We start from the raw sequence: 17,741 nt of genomic DNA on the forward strand, positions 1-17,741 counted from the left end.
CGGAATCCTATTGATCCAAACTGGCTAATTAGCGATGTCTGCGCAATGACGCGCATGCGCAGTGCGTCAATCTCAGCCATTTTTTGAAGGAAACTAATTAGTAGGAATAAAGACCCAAGTGTTTTTTCTCCTCGTTGATCAGAATTCACTCTACCTCTGGAGCTCGCACTCCCCCCTCCGTCTCCGGATCGTCTGTTTACTGTAATTATAGCTTTAATTTACTGTTTGCAAACAAGTTGGACCCCGCTATGCTGTTCTCTCCTGTTCGTTCCGTCAACAAATACTGTAGATCCATCCAAATGGAATAAGTGGATGTTTTACACGCGTGTTTACTGGATTACTACACACAGAGCACACGGAACCCGTGCCGCTGCTGAGATGTAAGTGTATTAGTTTGTATTCATCTTATATTAACAATAACACATGCCGTTTTGTGGCGACTGTATAGCCTACATGAGTTGATCGCATTCAAACCGTCTTTTGTAGTTTCTTTTGGCGTTCTTACAAGGCTAAAACCGTTAAATCTGTGGAGCTGTTTACGGAAGAGACATTCTGGTGGTTTCGTCGCTCTTTGTAAACACATTTTAAGGTATACTGTCCGCAGCGGTCTTGGTGACATAGAAAGCCTCATGCTTTTTTGTCCACGCAAGCTGCTGAGTTTGTGTTCTTAGTATCTGCCAATTAGTTTTTGTTCAGTCAATATCGTACAACCGTAGTTGTTATCACACAGTAACTAGCCTACCTTCAAAGACGAGAATGCTCGGCACTGCTTTCTGTGGTCTTGTTTGATTTCACGATTGTTTCAATAAGTAGTAATTCCTCTCTTCGGCCTCGGTTAGCTACTCTATTTTGACGAAAGACATCTCGAAGATAAAATGATCAAAGACAAAATGGTAGAAATGTAAATTTGATCAGATATGTCTCTCGGTCTTTATATCACACACCATATCAGTGTAGCTCGCATACTGACACAGACACACTCACGTTATACTGTATTGAGAAATTGTATTGTGCAATATAATTCTACAAAATAACTTGCAACTGGTATGCATCCAGTAAAATCTAGCATTACTTATTGTAGACTAGTATATTAAATAAGTACGTTTGTGGTTTTGCATATTATGAGATCCATTGGTAAATGGTGTTGTAGGGTGTAACATCTGATCCATGTTGAATGCACAAAGCAGAAATTAACACACACACACACACACGCACACTCCTAAGTAATGGTTTCCCGTACTTTGAATCGATGGAGAGCTGGGAATGCTTGTATAAATAGTTAGATAGCCAATAGACCCGGGTTATTGATTGCAGTGTAAATGAAAATCTTTATCAGATGGGGGTGATCTGTGCTGGCAGGTGGGCGGGCAGGTGGGCTGACTGGCATACCTCCTGCTAGCTCTCAGGCCTGGCCAGGACAGCAGCCAGCTGCAGTGGACAGGGGTCTGTGCCCTGTGACATAAACACAGTACATTAAAGCTCCATCACAGAGAAGCTATGAGCCATATATCACAGGGAGAGGGAAGGAGGGGAGAGGTGCTGCAGGGAAAGGGCTGGGGCTGGTGGGGGGGCCGGCTGAAGGAGAAGGTGAGGGTGCATTGAGGTCTTCCCTTGATTAAAAGAGGTCAGTGATGAGATGGTTGAATGCAGGGAGAGAGAGAGGGAGAGGGAGAGAGAGAGAGGGAGAGAGAGAGGGCGCAATATGGGGGAGAGAGAGAGTGCTGTATCCACTGCCAGTGCCATCCATCATCAGCCAGACAAGGGGAGGGGGGGGGGGGCACGGAGGAGAGCGATGCTCATTTTGCTTGGATTGTAATAAACAATGAGTTGATTATGTATTGTGTACAACACAATAATCACGAGGTTTGAAAGATGGGTTATGAAATATCAGGGTGGAGGCGTAATGAGTGGAACAACATTTGTGAGATTTATTGCATTTTTGTGGCCACATTCAGGTACTGCCTTAATTGCCAATTAGTACACAATGTAAAAAAAAAAAGGAGGGTATAATTGAAGTGTGCGTGTTGCCGGGATGGGTTGCTCATGTCGCTTACGGGTGTCCTGTAACGCACATGCTGTTCTGCTGACTAGGCTATCCCCGAGATGGATAAGGTTGCTCGGTGTTCTTTCCTTTCCAAGCATAGTGAGAAAGGTATTTCCAGCCTTAACAGAGAGAAAGCACTCTATGCTTGGTTCAATCCATCCAGATCCCTTTGGAATACCACAGACTGCCGGCGTAACCTTTACCAGCATTCCTCTACTTAGTTTAGCGCTCAGACTATTGATTTTCCTATTAAAGTGCTAAGGCCCCAGGTAGCCAGGCGTTGTGTGGTGTGCCCTGTGAAGACTGAGCTAAACTGATGCTACTCATAGACCCTGATCAATATTCTGCCATGAGACTGTTGTGTAATATCATCGGCTTGATTCTGTCCTTCCTGTCTTTTTCCCTCCCCGCCGCTTCCCTCCAGGTGGAGAGGTGATGACAGTCAGCTGTAGGCTCTGGAATGGACAGCTGTGAGGGAGGAGGGGGTGGAGGGAGAGGGGAAGGCGAGGAGAGAAAGACGGCCTCTCCTCCCCTGAGCCCGGCGGCGAGTCTTGATGTGGGGTGGTCCTCTCGTACCTCAGCCTCGGCCCCTGCCAAAGAGCCCCTGACCCAGCCTGAGCCTGAGCCAGAGCAGGGGGGCGCAGAGGGGTCCGAGGCCAGAGAGGAGACCCAGGGAGGAGAGCTCACCGAGGGAGGTGGACACAAACGAGGGGACGGACAGAGCCTGGATGCGGGGGAGAAAGAGACGGAGGAGGAGGAAGTGTTTGCAGATGAGGGAGAAGAGGCGGTGTGTATCGAGCCCCATGGCAGCAGAGACGGAGGGGAAGACGAGGAGAAGCAAGAGGAGGCCATCTCAAACCAAAGCCAAACCAAATCCAAATGTTCTTTATTACCTCAACAGAGCCAGCACAGCTCTTCCTCCAGCACTGTAATGGCCAACGGCGCACACTACAGCAAAACACCGACTTCTCCAAAGCCCCGCCCTTCTCTTATTACCACTCCAGAGCTCTCTCCCTCCGCCTCTCCAAAGCTCTCTCCCTCCACCTCTCCAAAGCTCTCCCCCTCTCCCTCCACCTCTCCAAAGCACTTCACGTATACTTCCTCCTCCCCGTCCCCGCTGAGCCAGGCAGAGTTGAGAGACACTCTGAGGGGAGATCAGGGCTGTACTCCAGGGTTTCCTCAGAGCTTTAAATCCCAGCAGTCCGCCCTCGCTTTCCCCCTCATGGTTCCTGAGTCTACCAGTATGCATGGTGAGGAAGGCGGGGCGGCAGGTGTTACTCAGACTTCCATTGCCAATGGAGACGGTGCCAAAGCTCCAGAACCAAACGACAGCCAGGGTGAGAGCGAGGTCGACGAGGAGAGAAACAAAGAAAGGGAAGACGCTGTCCTTCAGAACCTCCAGCAAGACCTTTCCCCCAACTCACTCAGCAGCCACATGACGCTGATGCACTCCCGCAACTCCTGCAAGACGCTCAAGTGCCCCAAATGCAACTGGCACTACAAATCCCAGCAGACCCTGCAAGCCCACATGAAGGAGAAACACCCCGAGACGGAGGGGCAGTGCGTGTGCGGCGGGCCGGAGGGGAGGTGTGTGTGCGGCGGGAACAGGGACGCGTGTTTGTTTTGTAGCAGCGGGCAGTCCCATCCTCGCCTAGCCCGAGGGGAGACGTACGCCTGCGGCTACAAGCCCTTCCGCTGTGAGGTGTGTGACTACGCTACCTCGTCGAAAGGCAACCTCAGCATCCACATGCAGTCAGACAAGCACCTCAACAATGTCCAAGCGGGAGGACACGCCAATGGTCACGCCGCGCTCGCGCCGGCCGAACAGGCGCCACACCACTGTGGCCCGTCCGACGGCTACGCGGCCGAAGAGCAGGCGTTCAAACACGCGCCCCACGCCGTGACGCTGCCTGCCAAGCACACGGCACCCGCAGCCGCGCACACGCACGCGGGCAAGAGGTGGCGGTGCGACGTGTGCGACTACGAGACCAGCATTGCCCGGAACCTGCGCATACACACCACCAGCGAGAAACACACACACAACATGATGCGTCTGCAGAGAGGCTACTACTTGTCTCACTGCAGGAGTCTGACTCCCCAGCTAACCCAGCTCAAACACCTAAATGGCACAAGTGAGGGACACGCGCGCACACACACACAGACAAATAACTCAAACACTTTTAGAAGGTGTTAGATAAAAGCCTTTTAGTTGTGCCACGACATTTCATATGTTTCCTCTTGTCTTGTGTGTGTGTGTGTGTGTGTGTGTGTCTGTCCTGTGTGTGTGTCTGTGTGTCCTAGGTGGAGAGCTCTCGCTGACCATGCGGCTGAGCAGTCAACAAGTACCAGAACTTCCGGCCACCCTAGGATCCACCCTCACCCCCTCTCCGTCCCCCTCCCCCTCCCCTCCCCCTCCCCCGTCCCTCTCCCCCACCCCAGCCCGCTCCCAAGCCGTGTTCCAGTGCCTGGTGTGCTTCTGCTTCTCCTCTGACCGCATGGAGGCGTTGGAGCAGCACCTGAGCGCCCCCCGCTCTCTGCCCCAGTCTGACTGGTGCTCCCTAGTGGCTGGAGGCTGCCACTGCAGGCTGTGTGGCTACACCACCCCTCTCAGGGCTAACTTCAGCCTGCACTGCCAGACAGACAGACACCGCAGCAGGTACCAGCTAGCTGCTCACATCCGAGAGGGCGGAGCCACCAGCCAGGAGGAGGCCAACCTGGTTGCCAAGGGAAACCCCGTCCAGCTTAGGTGTAACCTTTGTGACCATGTGACTACTAGCGTGGAAAAGCTCCGGGCGCACTGCCTCGGCGCCCACCATGAGGCCAGTCAGCGAGTATACAAGGTCAGTACACACATCCACTCACTGACTGCCAGGGGATGTAGCACGAGTGCTCATTGTCTGTATAACATATTTCTGGTGTTTTATGTTCTAGGAGCACATTCATATGCTAACCCTTCACATGCTAACCCCAGAAGTAGGCCCTATGAGGTTTAGAACTCTGTAGGCGTTATTTTTTATTAGCGACTTGGAAGTGTAAAAATGTTCCCCCCCTCCCCCCCTTTCCGCTTGCTGTCGATGACATAACATTGTTCGGCTTGCCACTTTTGCTCCACGTGTCGGCTAGGTGCGCCGCATGTTTAACGAGGCCTGTGTATCCCGTTCTCTCCTCCTCCTGTAGTTTCTGCAGAAGTATGACAGTGCTGTAGAGGAAGGCTCCTGGCTCCTCCACTGTCTGCCCTGTAACTTCTCCTCCCCCTCCAAGCTCCATCTGACCAGACACACCCACTCTGCCGCTCACCAGCAGAAGGAGGGGCTCCTGGGGCGGCCGCCACCCACGGAGGGAGGTCTGATGGAAGGGGAGGAGCTGGCGGCCATCTTTACCATAAGAAAGTGTTCTACACCTGATGCAGGTATACAGTGGGGACGCGTCCGTGTTAAGTGTGTGCGGAGGGGGGGTGGGGGGGGGGGCGGGTGAAGTGTGTTTTGATTTCAAATGGCAATTGGCTGGAGAGTCCTGCCCGCATTGTGTTTTCCCCACATTCTAATGAGGATGTAAGTCTTGTAGGAGACACGTTTCCACAAGGGTCCCGTGGGCCACAGAGCCTCCCCCAGCCTCCCCCAAGCTAAGCCAGGCGGATCAGAGCTGGGACGTGGAGAGAGAGCGGAGAAACGGGCCATGTTGGTCAAATATTGATTGCATCAATTGATTAGTCAATATACATCCTTGTTACATCCCCAATCACCTCTGAAAACGGTCAACTAGCACCTGTTAATCAATGGTCCAATAACATCAGTGTATACTAATGAACAAAGAGGGATCAATTCTTGCCGTAAGCCTATCACAATTGAGCTGATCTTTGTATCCATTGAAGCTATAAAACCCACCCCAAATGTGTCAGTGTTTTTAAACTGTCATATTGTATACAATGCCGTGATTATGGATCGGATGCAAATTCACCCATCAAACAACTTTCCTTAAATACTACTCTGTCTCAATCTAATCTGGATTAAGCGATCTGTGTCAAGTCTGTATTAACTTCTTTCGACCCGAGACGGGCTTCTAATAGAGAATCAATACCTGATCAATAGTGTCAGTAAAAGAGAGTGCTGTCTCATTGAGGCCTATTATCTGGTTTAAAGTGAGTCCGAAGAGTGAGACTCAATGTCAGACCAGTGTTCTATGTCACCAAGACTTGTTCTATAACATTAGGTTCCTCTTTGATTTCCCCTCAGGAGATCTTAATGATCTGGAAGATTCCAGTGAGGACTCCAACTGTCTATCCGACAAAACCAAAGACACGGACACCTGGGGGGAGAGATGGGCCGCTAAAGAGACAGGTAAGATGGATCCTGCCACAGAAAGACCTGCCACCATAACGTTCTTTTAACAGGCACGCCAACGGTTAAAACCCCTTTCTCCATATGTTCGACTGAAGTTTCTCCTTTCCCCCCGGCTTGTACAGACTTCTGAATGTGTTGTCACTTTGTAGATGATACCAGTGGAGAGGACAGGGAGAGGAGAGACTCAATGCCCCCAGCTAAGCGTCCGTCCCCTGGGTCGGAAGAGATGGAGAGCCCCTTCCTATCGAAACGCCCCAGAACACACCAGCACACTGCCCACCAGCAGGTGCGTGGCTTCTTTAGAGAAACTCATTCCTTTTGTGTCAGACGACTTTCCTCTAGAGCGAACCATGCGAGAGGGCTGGAAAACGTGTATGGGCTCGAGGCCTTTCGTGAATTGGATGATTGACATCCCCCGCACCACCTTCTCTCTCTCTCTCTCTCTCTCTCTCTCTCTCTCTCTGTCTCTGTCTCTGTCTCTGTCTCTGTCTCTGTCTCTGTCTCTGTCTCTGTCTCTGTCTCTCTCTGTCTCTCTCTCTCCTCAGCTTGTCCAGTGTCCTCTGTGCCAGGTCAAGTTGGCCCACACACACTTGAGACACCACCTCACACACCTCCACAGTGTGGCCCAGGACTGTGTGGATAAGCTCATCAGCACGGTCAGTTTGTGCGTGTGTGTGTGTGGGTGTGATTAAAGACAGGCAAGCCGGAAGGATGGGGGGTGGGGTATTGTTAGATACACCGAGACAATTACATTAAGAAAGCACTAGAGAAGAAGGTAGCGCATGTTTAAGCAGCTGCCCACTGTCGCCTTTGAAGCCGTTGAGCATTGAGGATGTGTATATGTGTATGCATTGTATGAAATATATAAATATGTGACAAACGGTTTGCCAGAGGATGTGAGTGTGCTTGAGTGAGAGAAAGGCAGTGCTTTCATAATGCATGTTTAAGTAGCCCCTCTATTAGCAGAAGTGCAGTCAAGCTCAAATGGGCCCCGTGCTTTTTTCGCCTGCGTCTCTCCAGGAAACAAAGAGTGGTCATCTATCCACATCACCGCGCTCCATCTCGCTAGCCCGTATGCTAAGTGGCCTTTGTCTCTCTCTGCCTCTGCCTCCACTTCACTGCCTCCTTCTTTTCACCCTTTTTACTCTTGCCCCTCCCCTCCCCCTCTTTTGACTCTCATCCCTCCCTCCGCTTGCACAGCCCCCCCCCCCCCACACCGCCCGCTTGCTTGCTGTCGCTTGCCCTCTCTCCCTCTTGTTCTTAACCCCTCCCTTCCCCTCTCCAGGTTGGCTCCCCTGCGTCCCCCCCCCTCATCCTTTTCTTTCTCCCTTTCTTGGTCTTACCCCTCCCTCCCTCCTTTTCCATCTCCCCTTGCTGTCTCATTCTCTTTTTCTTATGCACCTTCTCTTCTCTTCTCCTCCCCCCCCCCCTCTCTCTCTAATAGTAATTGAGGTTCATTAATTCAGACTGAGGTGATGATGGCCATTATGTACCTTGCTTTCCAATTACGCTCTCTAGATTAAGCCTGACCTTCAGTCTCTCTGCAACGGCTGTGTGTGTGTGTGTGTGTGTGTGTGTGTGTGTGTGGTGTGTGTCGCTTCTGTCTCTTATAAAGCTGTTATGCCGAGAATACTCTTGTCATGTAAATCCCTGTGTTACTTCTCCTCAGGCTAGCTTTTCTGGTTTATATGTGTTTAGTGCTTTGGAACCGGAAACCTGGCTGTTCCTATAAGAACAGATCATTTATTTCTTCAGAATTCATTATTGAGTTCAATAAAGTTTTATTAAATCCCCAGGGTTTTTTAGAGGGCAACGTTAGAGCTCAAGGGCAGAGTTATACCTCCTGCACCTATAAATATTGGCCTCCATACATGCAGGTTCTTGGTATTGCATCCATATATTCATACACTTTTACTAGGTGCTTTCACATATTGTACAAGGGTCTAGAATCAGAAGAAGCATCTCTCATTTAGTACAATTTATCACAATGATCAGGAATCAGAAAAAAGTTGAATTAGTGTCCACCCATTTAACAATTTTTTATTCCAATTCAGCCTCCATAAATGATTCAAAATAACAAAACTGAAAGGAAACCGTAGTTTCATCATGATTTTCATCATTGGCATGTGAGGGAGAGAGGTGACCAGGACAGATTCTGATTGACATTTACAGTTTTTTACAGTCGCTAGGACACATTTCTCAATACTTAGGTCACTTTTTCAAAATTCTTCACACAGTTCTCCTAACCAACTTTCAGCTCGGCACAGCAGTTAATTTCACATTCAAAATGCACTAAAACTACCAAATCACTTCATACATGTCTCAAATCAACTCATTCTTTCATAACACTAGCAAAGGTTGACAGCCAACAAACATACTTTGTCACCCACAAAACAATGACCTAAAAATCACTAACAACCGGTAGCATTATACAAAGTTTTCTTAAGTAAAACAAGGACACCTCTACTGTTTTGAATTCACTGCAATATATGTTACTGGAATGAATCAGACATGATGCAGTATGCTTCAATATGTTGTATATCTTTCTTTCTTTTCTCACTCATTCCAGAATACAAGAATTTGTATACACACTGATACAGATACAATAGGAATGGTACTGTAATCTTCTGCATTTAGCCATAGGTTCTCATCCACATCACATCTTATGTCATCTAGGGCAATACACCTAGGAAAGAATCTTTTGGCATGCCAGGCATTCAGCATTCATTGCATCCAGGAGGGACATTTGATCATGTGGATGGTGGTCATACTTTCCACCTCCATGAGGAAAATGATTATTCTATGGGGTTGAGGAATGGAGAGTAAGGTGGGAAGAAAAGTGACACTTTTCTGGGATGGGCTGCAAACCACTCAGTGACTGCACGGGAGTAATTAAATGCCACACTGTCCCATACAAATGTTGACTGATATCTTCTCTCTGCAGCCCTTTCCTCACGTAGCACAACCCTTCCATAGAGCTCATTTTATAGCATTTTATTTTTTGATTTGAAATATCTTTCATTACAATATTATTGTAGAATTTTAGCAAATTTCTGTCTCATTCAGTTTTGGATTATGTTATTGTTTTGAACTGAAGTTTAACAGTCTTGAAAACAGTATGTTAGCATGTGCAAATTGGCCTGTAGGTACATAGAGTTTTGGCAGTTGTTGTCGAAGTGAGAAAAGAATGAATGTAATTTGAAATGTAGTCATTGAATGCATTTCGTGCCAAAGCAATGATAAATAATCCACAGTTTAGCCCACATGTACTTCTGTTGTGCTCACTGTGTGAAGAGTTTTGAAAACGTGAAGTATTGAGAAATGTGTCCTAGCGACTGAAAAATACTGTAACGTCTCCGACCGTTTGTTCTCCAGGTGTTGCCATCGTCTGAGCAGTCAGAGGGTCCCTTCCTCCCAGAACCGGATCCACAACAACAGAATCCTCAGAATGCCTCCAGCATCAAGGATTCTTCCCTCCAAAATAATGGTTAGCGGTTCCGCTTGACCTAAAAAATTATTTTGTTTGAATTTATATTATTTAATGGCTTACTTAAATGTATTATTTTGGAATACAGTAAAACTCTCCTGTTCTTATTGTGTGTTCAAGGCACGTTAATGGAGGATCTCGAACGAGACTCGACCACACCTAAACATGTGCCAGCCCTCCTCACCCCCCCGCTCGAGGAACAACTCTCAGCCGAACCTGACACCCCCAACGGCCACGCTCAGTCCCTCAGCCCCCTCCTCCCCCACTCGCCCCCCTCCCCGCCCGGCGACCTCGCCCTGTCCGATCGCCACGGCTACAAGTTCCGTTGCAGCAAGTGCAGCCTGGCGTTCCCCACCCGGGAGAAGCTCCAGGTGCACTGGCAGTACCACGCCATGAGGGCGGCGACAGAGTGCCCCCTCTGCTCCAGGCAGTGCCGCAGCCAAGAAGCCCTTCAGAGGCACCTGAACAACACACACACCCCACAGGAGACCTCGGCCCTCGGGCAGAACGCCCTCCTGGAAAGAGGCCAGGCAGACCAGGGGAAGAGTACAGCCTCACTCCAACCCCCTGCCACAGCTCAGGACCAAGGCGAGGACGAGGCCCTGGAAGACGCAGGAGAGGGGATGAGTGGGGAGGGAACCGTGGAGCCCAATAGAGAGGGCGGAGGGGACGAAACGATGGACGGCGAAGTGGAGAAAGAGGACCGTCCTCTGGAGCTGGCTGGAAAGCCTGGTCTGGGAGCGAGCGAGCCAGGTCCGCTAGCACCACAGCAGGAGGAGAGCGGGTCGGAACCCAGCCACAGCCTTCCTCCTCGAAGGAGCTCCAGTTCCACCATGGAGCGCTACATGGACCCCACCCGGCCCTACAAGTGCTCCGTGTGCTCCGAGTCGTTCACCCAGAAGACCATCCTCCTGGTCCACTACAACTCCGTCTCCCACCTCCACCGGGCCAGACGGGCCCAGCAGGACTCGGGCCCGCTGCCGACCGATGCTCCCCGCGGCGCCGACCCCAGACCTTACCGCTGTAAGGTGTGCGGGGTGGGTTACAGCCAGAGCTCCACCCTGGACATTCACCTCCGCTCGGTCCTCCACCAGTCCCGTGCCCGCGCAGCCCAGACCCAGGCGCCGCAGTCCTCGGCCCAAACCCCTGCCCCGCCCTCGGCCCGGGCCGCGACCTCCAGCCCCCTGCCCAGGGGAGGAGAAGAGTCTTCCAGGGGGCTCGGCCCAGCCAGCCCCTCCCTGTCCTCCCCAGCAGGCCCCAGCTCACGGTGTGACGGCCACGGGAAGCTCTCGGGTCAGGCGGAGAGCCTCCAAGCCAAGAGGAGAGTGGCGGACCTCATAGCGACCAGAGGCCAGCAGACGTTGATGCTGCTGCAGCAGCAGCAGCAGCTAGCGCAGGCTCAGGCCCAGCTCCAGCAGCACACCAGCCTGCTCCAGTCCCAGCTCTTCAACCCAGCCCTGCTCCAGCATTTCTCCCTGGGCCCGGAGGCGCTCATGAAGCAGCACTTCAGCATCACTCCAGACAGCCTCCTGTCACTGCAGCAGCAGCTGCTTCTGCCCTTCTACCTCTCTGGCGAGCTGAACCTCAGCCCGGAGTACACCCCTAAAGGCCCGGAGACGAGGCAGACTGCCTCTGCCCCCTCCCCGGACTCGGAGCAGCCTCGCGGTGAAGCCAACAGAGATGGCCCAGTCCCAAACCCAACCGAACCTCCTCAGGAGCCCCCCTGTGAAACAGCAGACGGCTACTCCCGCACGGACCAGAGACACGGAGCGCCGAGCCCAGGGGAAGAGGGCGAAGAAGGAGTGAAAGTCATGACTGAGAGAGAGCCAGAAGAGGGAGAGGCACGTGTCGGCCATCTTGGCTCCTCGGTCAGCCACGGTGACTGTAGCTGTCCTCCTCCCAGGGTGCCCTATGCTGCTGTGAGCGGAGGGGCCTTCAGAGCTCTGCTGGGGAGCTTCGGCTATGAGCTGGCCCTGCAGTACACCCAGGGCACGCAGAGGAGTGCTGCACAGCCGCAAGCCGGGGGGCAGGAGGACTGTGAGAACGCACGGCTGGAGCGACAACCGGAGGTCGACTTGAGGAACGGCAAACTGGAAAACGGAGAGACGGAACGTTGCCCGGAGGACAACGGGAAGGAAGCGGAGAGCGGCGAGGCGACAGGATGTCCGGAGGAGAGGGAGTGCGGAGAATGCGGGAAGCTTTTCTCTGATTTCCTGGTGCTAAAGAGCCACCAGGAGTATGTGCACAAGCTGCTTCTGCCTCCCACTATGCTGGAAAGCTTTTCCAGGCAGTACAGAATCAAGTATGACCGTCTTTACCCGCTCACACAAACCACCATGTCTGTGGAGAAGGCTGCCCCTGCGGCAAGTCCAACTCCAGACCCGGAGACAGCCGCTTCCCCGCCCAAGCTTCTGCCCCACCCTGCCCCAGCCTCCACCCCATCTCCAGCCAAAGCCCTCACTCCAGCTCCTGCGCCAGCCACACCCTCTCCTCCTCCATCACCTTCCCACCCGGAAAGCTCTCCGCAGCAGGAGGCTGCGGTCCCGAGCACCCCTTCACCAGACTCCTCTCCCCCTGCCCCCCAGCCCAAAGCTTCCGTACCTCTACCCCTCCTCCCCCTACCCAGTCTCCCCATACCCCCTATGCCCTTCCCCATAGACCTCCCTCTGCTCTCCCCTGCTATGATGCAGTCCATGGCACTCCAGTCCCAAGCCATGCTCTCCAACATGGACCCGGGCCTGAACTCTGACCTCACCAAGTTCTACCAATCTCAGCTCAGCCCCGTGTTGCTCGGGCAACAACCCCAGCTAAGTCCAGCGTTGCTGGGACAACAACCCCAACTCAGCCCTGCGCTGCTAGGTCAACAAGCCCAGCTGAGCCCAGGACTGTCAGGCCAAAATAAAAGGGCGCGGACGCGCATCTCGGAGGAGCAGTTGAACGTCCTGCGGCAGCACTTCAACATCAGCAGCCTGCCCAGTGACGAACAGATCAACAAGATGGCCGCCCTGTCCGGCCTCCCTCACAAAGTCATCAAACACTGGTTCCGCAACACCCTGTTCAAGGAGCGCCAGCGTGACAAGGACTCGCCCTACAACTTCAGCAACCCCCCCATCACTCCCCTGGAGAAGACCGCAGAGGAACCACCGGCTCTTTCTCAGTCAGACCCCCCACTGTGCCAGTCTCCAGCCCCCCCAGCCCAACACCCCTTCCAGCCCCAGAGACAGGAGACCCCCAGGGGGGAGCACCACAGGAGCCGGCGGTCCTCTCGTACCCGCTTCACTGAGCAACAACTGGAAACCCTGCAGGGGGTGTTTGAGGCCAGCCCCTACCCCAGAGAGGAGGAGTACGACAAGCTCTCCGCGCTGCTCTCCCTCCCCAACAGGGTCATCGTCGTGTGGTTCCAAAACGCCCGGCAGAGAGCCCGCAAAACCCAGGAGAGGGGGAGTGACGGAGGGAGAGAGGAAAGACCCGAAGAGGGGGCGAACAGGAACCGTGGAGACGGCACCCAGAGAGGCCGCCGACGCAAGCGGGACCAGAGCGACGACGACGACGAAGGCCAGTGCGACAGCCAGAACGAGAACTCGATGGACCTCGCCTACGAGTATTACGCCCACTCCGACTCCCCCGGCATCACTCCCATTCCCTTTGACCCCCACGCCATCCCTCACCACACCGACAAGGAATGCACTCGAGACGAAGTCGAGTCGAGCCATCCCGGAGATGCGGATTTCAAAACCCCATCGACATCTGAGAAGACCCGAGAGGCGGAGGGTGAGGCCCTAGACTCTGAGATCCGGTCACAGAGAAGAGAGACCCCGTCCCAAAAACACCCAAAGACTCCTCAGCTCAGCTCCGACTTCTCTCCCCCAAAGCCCAGCACCACCTCCCACTCTGGCTCTCAGTCCAGCCCCGCAGCTCTACAGAGGTCCATCCCTGCTCCAGCCCCAGTTAGCCCCCACTCTCCCCCACCTCCAGCCCCAGCCAAGTTCTTCCCCCCTCCAGGGTCTCCCACAGATTCCCACCAGCCACAGTCCAAGGCCCAACCCCAGACCAAGGCACAAGCCCAGCCCCAGTTCCAGTGCTCTCTCTGCCCTATATCCCTGCCCTCCTTCCAGCTGTGGCAGGAGCACCAGACCAGGCACCTCCTGGCAGCCCAGTCCCAAGTCCAGCTCCTCCACCCGGGCTTCACCGACCGTCCTCCCCTGCCCTACATGCTGCTCCACCCCAGTCAAAACCTCCTGACCAGCCAACTGCTCTCAGGGGCCATGTCCCAGATGCATCCCGGCCACACGCACCACATGATGTCTCACATGAGCAACGCGCACGCCAACCTCGCCCACGGCAACCACGCCCTCGCCAACCTGTCCCACCCCTCGCTTCCCTCGCCCAAGCAAGGTTCCAAAGTGGCGCCGGAGGTCCGACAGGGGTGCGAGGCGGGTTCGAGAGAGAGGGAGGAAGAGCAGAGGAGAGACAAGCGCCAGCGGACCACCATCACTCCCGAGCAGCTGGAGGTGCTGTACCAGCGCTACAGCCTGGACTCCAACCCCACCCGAGGGGTCCTGGAGGGCATAGCCCGCGACGTGGGCCTGGGGAGACGCGTGGTTCAGGTAGCTGCACTTGCGCTTACTCCCGTCTACGTAGAATAGAGACTTCCAGTCTTATGTCGTAGTAGCTACAAGTCTCATCAGTCTCGTCTTCGATACACTGCATGGGTGTTATTTCTATGACGACATGCAGTGTGGGGAAAATGAAGGCGTTTGTGTGTTTGCTTGTTTGCTTCTGTACAGGTGTGGTTCCAGAACACCCGAGCCAGAGAGAGGAAGGGCCAGTTCCGGTCTCTAGGCGCTGGTGCGGGGCTGAGTTTGAGTCACAGCCACCTCCGCTGCCCCTTCTGCAGGGCTCTCTTCAAGGTCAGGAGTGCCTTGGACGCCCACATACGGTCACGTCACGGGGCAGAGGCCGAGAGAGTTGGATACAGCCTGCCCATGGGTGCTGCGCCCCTGGGTAACTTTGGAGATCTGTCTAGCTATGCCTACAAGGAAAGGCAGTGTTCCTCCATGTCCCCCTTTCTCCCCCCAGCTCTGGGGCCATCACCAACACCAGAGATCTAGAGTCTGGCAATGCAGCCCTGACCTCTGACTCTCTAGCCTTTGACCTGAGCAACCAAGAGGGCGAGGACGAAGATGAGGAGGAGGTGGAAGAGGGGGTGGAGGAGGAGTACGGCTGTGAGGAGGGCTCCAGCCTGGCGGACCCTGCCTCCCCGAGTCCCGAGGCCTCGGGTGCGGCCACTTCCGCCTGGGGAGACAAGCCGGCCCAGCGGCACCACCACCACAACCAGCAGCAGCGCCAGAGGACCCACATGAGCCACCTCCAAGTGCTCCAGCTCCGGGCCTTCTACAGGAACCACCGCACGCCCAGCAGACTGGAGTGCGAGGCCCTGGGCCAGGACCTGGGCCTGGCACGCCGAGTGGTCCAGGTGAGGGTCCACTCCCATAACGACATGGGTTGAGAGAATGGTTATCCTATGAAAATAGAAACCATTGAAACCAAAAAAAATGTTGGGGGGGGGGGGGGGGGAAAGTCCTTGACTGTGTTCGCCATAGTACAGCCAATGTTTATTGTAAGCATGCCTCTCCTCCAGGTGTGGTTCCAGAATGCCCGTGCCAAGGAGAAGAGGGCCCGGAGCCTGAGCAACGAGCCGCCCACAGGAGAGAGGGATCAGATGGAGCTGACTGCCCGGGCTGGGGAGAGAGACAGAGCCTAGGTAGGGTGCAGCACTGCCCCACACGAACAAGGCTGTCCCTCCTAACTCCCCCCCCTTCCCCCCTGCCGGTAGGAACGACTTCCATCCATGCTGCCAAACCTCCATCCTCAGCACCCCAAAGACACAAAACCCCAGAGGCCCAAAGAGAAGCGCTTTGAGCCAGCAGCAGGCACTTTCCCAACTCCCCCCACCCCCCTTTTCCAAAACCTTATGGAGAATGTGCCAGCCCAGCCCGACTCCCCTACCAAGTACCATTGTCACCAGCCCTCTCCCTACCCCGCCAACTCCGCTGTTCAACCAAACCGACCGACCGGATGCCTCCGAGGCCAAAGACCATTGTACCAGTGTTTGACCTCGCTCCGCTAGCCCCAAGCCATCCTCTCTACCTCTTCGTCTGCATGGCAGACTTCCCTCTCTCACCCCCCTTTCCTTCCCTCCCCCCCCCCCCCCCCCCCCACCCCACTTTTCAAAGACGGCATTGTCAGGTCGCTGTGTAGCATTTAGGAGCAGTCCCCACAAAGGCTGTCAAAGAGATTGTCAAAGAGATTTTAATGTAAATATTTGACATTGTTTTAAAGAAAAAAAGAGAACTCCCAAGAGTCAAAACTTGAGAAAAGCAAAGCAGTTAAAAGAAAAAGAACCTTGAAAATGGACTGATGTATTCACAAAAAGAGCTTTTGTAAAGACTGACTCCAATTCCAAAGCTCGTAACCAAAATTGTACATGTCCGAGGATTGTTTTTCAACATGCTGGTTTATTAATATCAAGCTGCAGCGCATATGTCTGTCCAGTGATTGGGCGAGAGCTGAAGCTGGCATAGCCGAGCACCAATAGACTGTCATGGTGCTTAAATGTAGCTCCGCCCTCTCAAGCCAATGATAAGTCTTCTACTGTACATGTACACTGTCTGTTCCTCCAGTCGATCCTCCCAACCCAAATAGCACAGAAAGCAAAGGCCAGTTTGTCTTGTACAGGGCAAGCTATTTTTTTAAAGCACTCAACCATATACATTGAAACTTTAACCAAACTCTACCCAAAATTGTGTGTATTTCGTATTTGTTTCTTGTTATAGATCTTATTGATTGAGATTAACTGTCATGCTTCAATGATCCTTCGAGTCTGAATATGATGACAGCTTTATGATATGTCGAGGCAAGGGTTTGCCTGTTACTCCTGTTTGACTACCAATGGCTTACTGATGTAATGTGATTTAGTGTAATGTCTTCTATTCTCAGGTCAACAGCTCACCTGGTCTCTGTCTCAAGTATGTGGTCCTAATAATATACAGCCTTCTGTTCAACAGCTGAGATGTGACGAGTCCTTAGACTACGCAAGTTCTATTACCTCTGCAGAACCACCTCTGCATGCCAGAGATCAGGGCTTTGGACCTCTGAGAAATGGGCTGTTACCTGAAAAGTGATTCACTGAATGGATTCCACGGTGTGACGAGGGGGTTAATGTACAGTATTTAGCTTTTGTATGCTTGACTCGAGACTTGGATGTTTTGAACATTGGGCGTTTTTCTACTGTCTCCGCAGACAGACTTGCCTCTCAGAAAAACTTTGGATGTTATTGATGTTTATGTGCATTTAAAACTTCTCTCTCCCTCTATCTTTCATTTCTCTCTCCTCCTCTGTCATCTGTTGCCAGTATTATAATGACTGTAATAATGATAACAATAATACTGTAGCTAATACAATAATTAATGCTTTAAGACAAGATCCAAAGACGTAATAATACTTTAACCATATAGGTGCATACGACCTACAAGAAAGCTATTGTTTACTTGATGATGTACTGCTGTTTCTGGTGAAGGCTGGAGTCCCTGTATCTGAGCTACTGTTAATGCCTCTCAATAAGCACACTGGAGACTGTGTAACCAAAACCCCCCAACCCAGACCCCAGACCAAATCCCAAACCCACAGCCAAACCCCCACCCAGCCAAACCCCCTCAAGAGCCATTAAGGTCTGTAAAATAGCGGTTTACCTCCCTAATATTAATGTAATGTTTTCAAACTTTTGCGATTCAGCCCTTAATAAGGAAGTCCAGTTTGCTGCTAATGTACTGTAGTTAATACTGATACTGTAGAGAGATGCATGCTCTGT

The 17,741-nt window shown here is 52.7% G+C and overlaps 1 protein-coding gene across 1 annotated transcript; it reads left to right on the forward strand.

The window, feature by feature from the left end:
- The first annotated feature begins 244 nt into the window (after positions 1-244).
- LOC146258641 (zinc finger homeobox protein 3-like) lies at positions 245-16,055 on the forward strand. The gene is given in 12 exon segments (XM_084672029.1): positions 245-380; positions 2,469-4,176; positions 4,346-4,884; positions 5,222-5,453; positions 6,277-6,381; positions 6,534-6,670; positions 6,930-7,040; positions 9,760-9,871; positions 9,992-14,478; positions 14,659-14,937; positions 14,940-15,347; positions 15,513-16,055. Coding segments are annotated over 11 exon segments (8,205 nt in total). The 5' UTR covers positions 245-380; positions 2,469-2,504; the 3' UTR covers positions 15,636-16,055.
- Positions 16,056-17,741: the final 1,686 nt, after the last annotated feature.

Source organism: Hypomesus nipponensis, chromosome 14 (genome assembly GCF_054491055.1).
Source record: "Hypomesus nipponensis isolate SF chromosome 14, ASM5449105v1, whole genome shotgun sequence".
Classification (NCBI taxonomy): Eukaryota; Metazoa; Chordata; class Actinopteri; order Osmeriformes; family Osmeridae; genus Hypomesus; species Hypomesus nipponensis.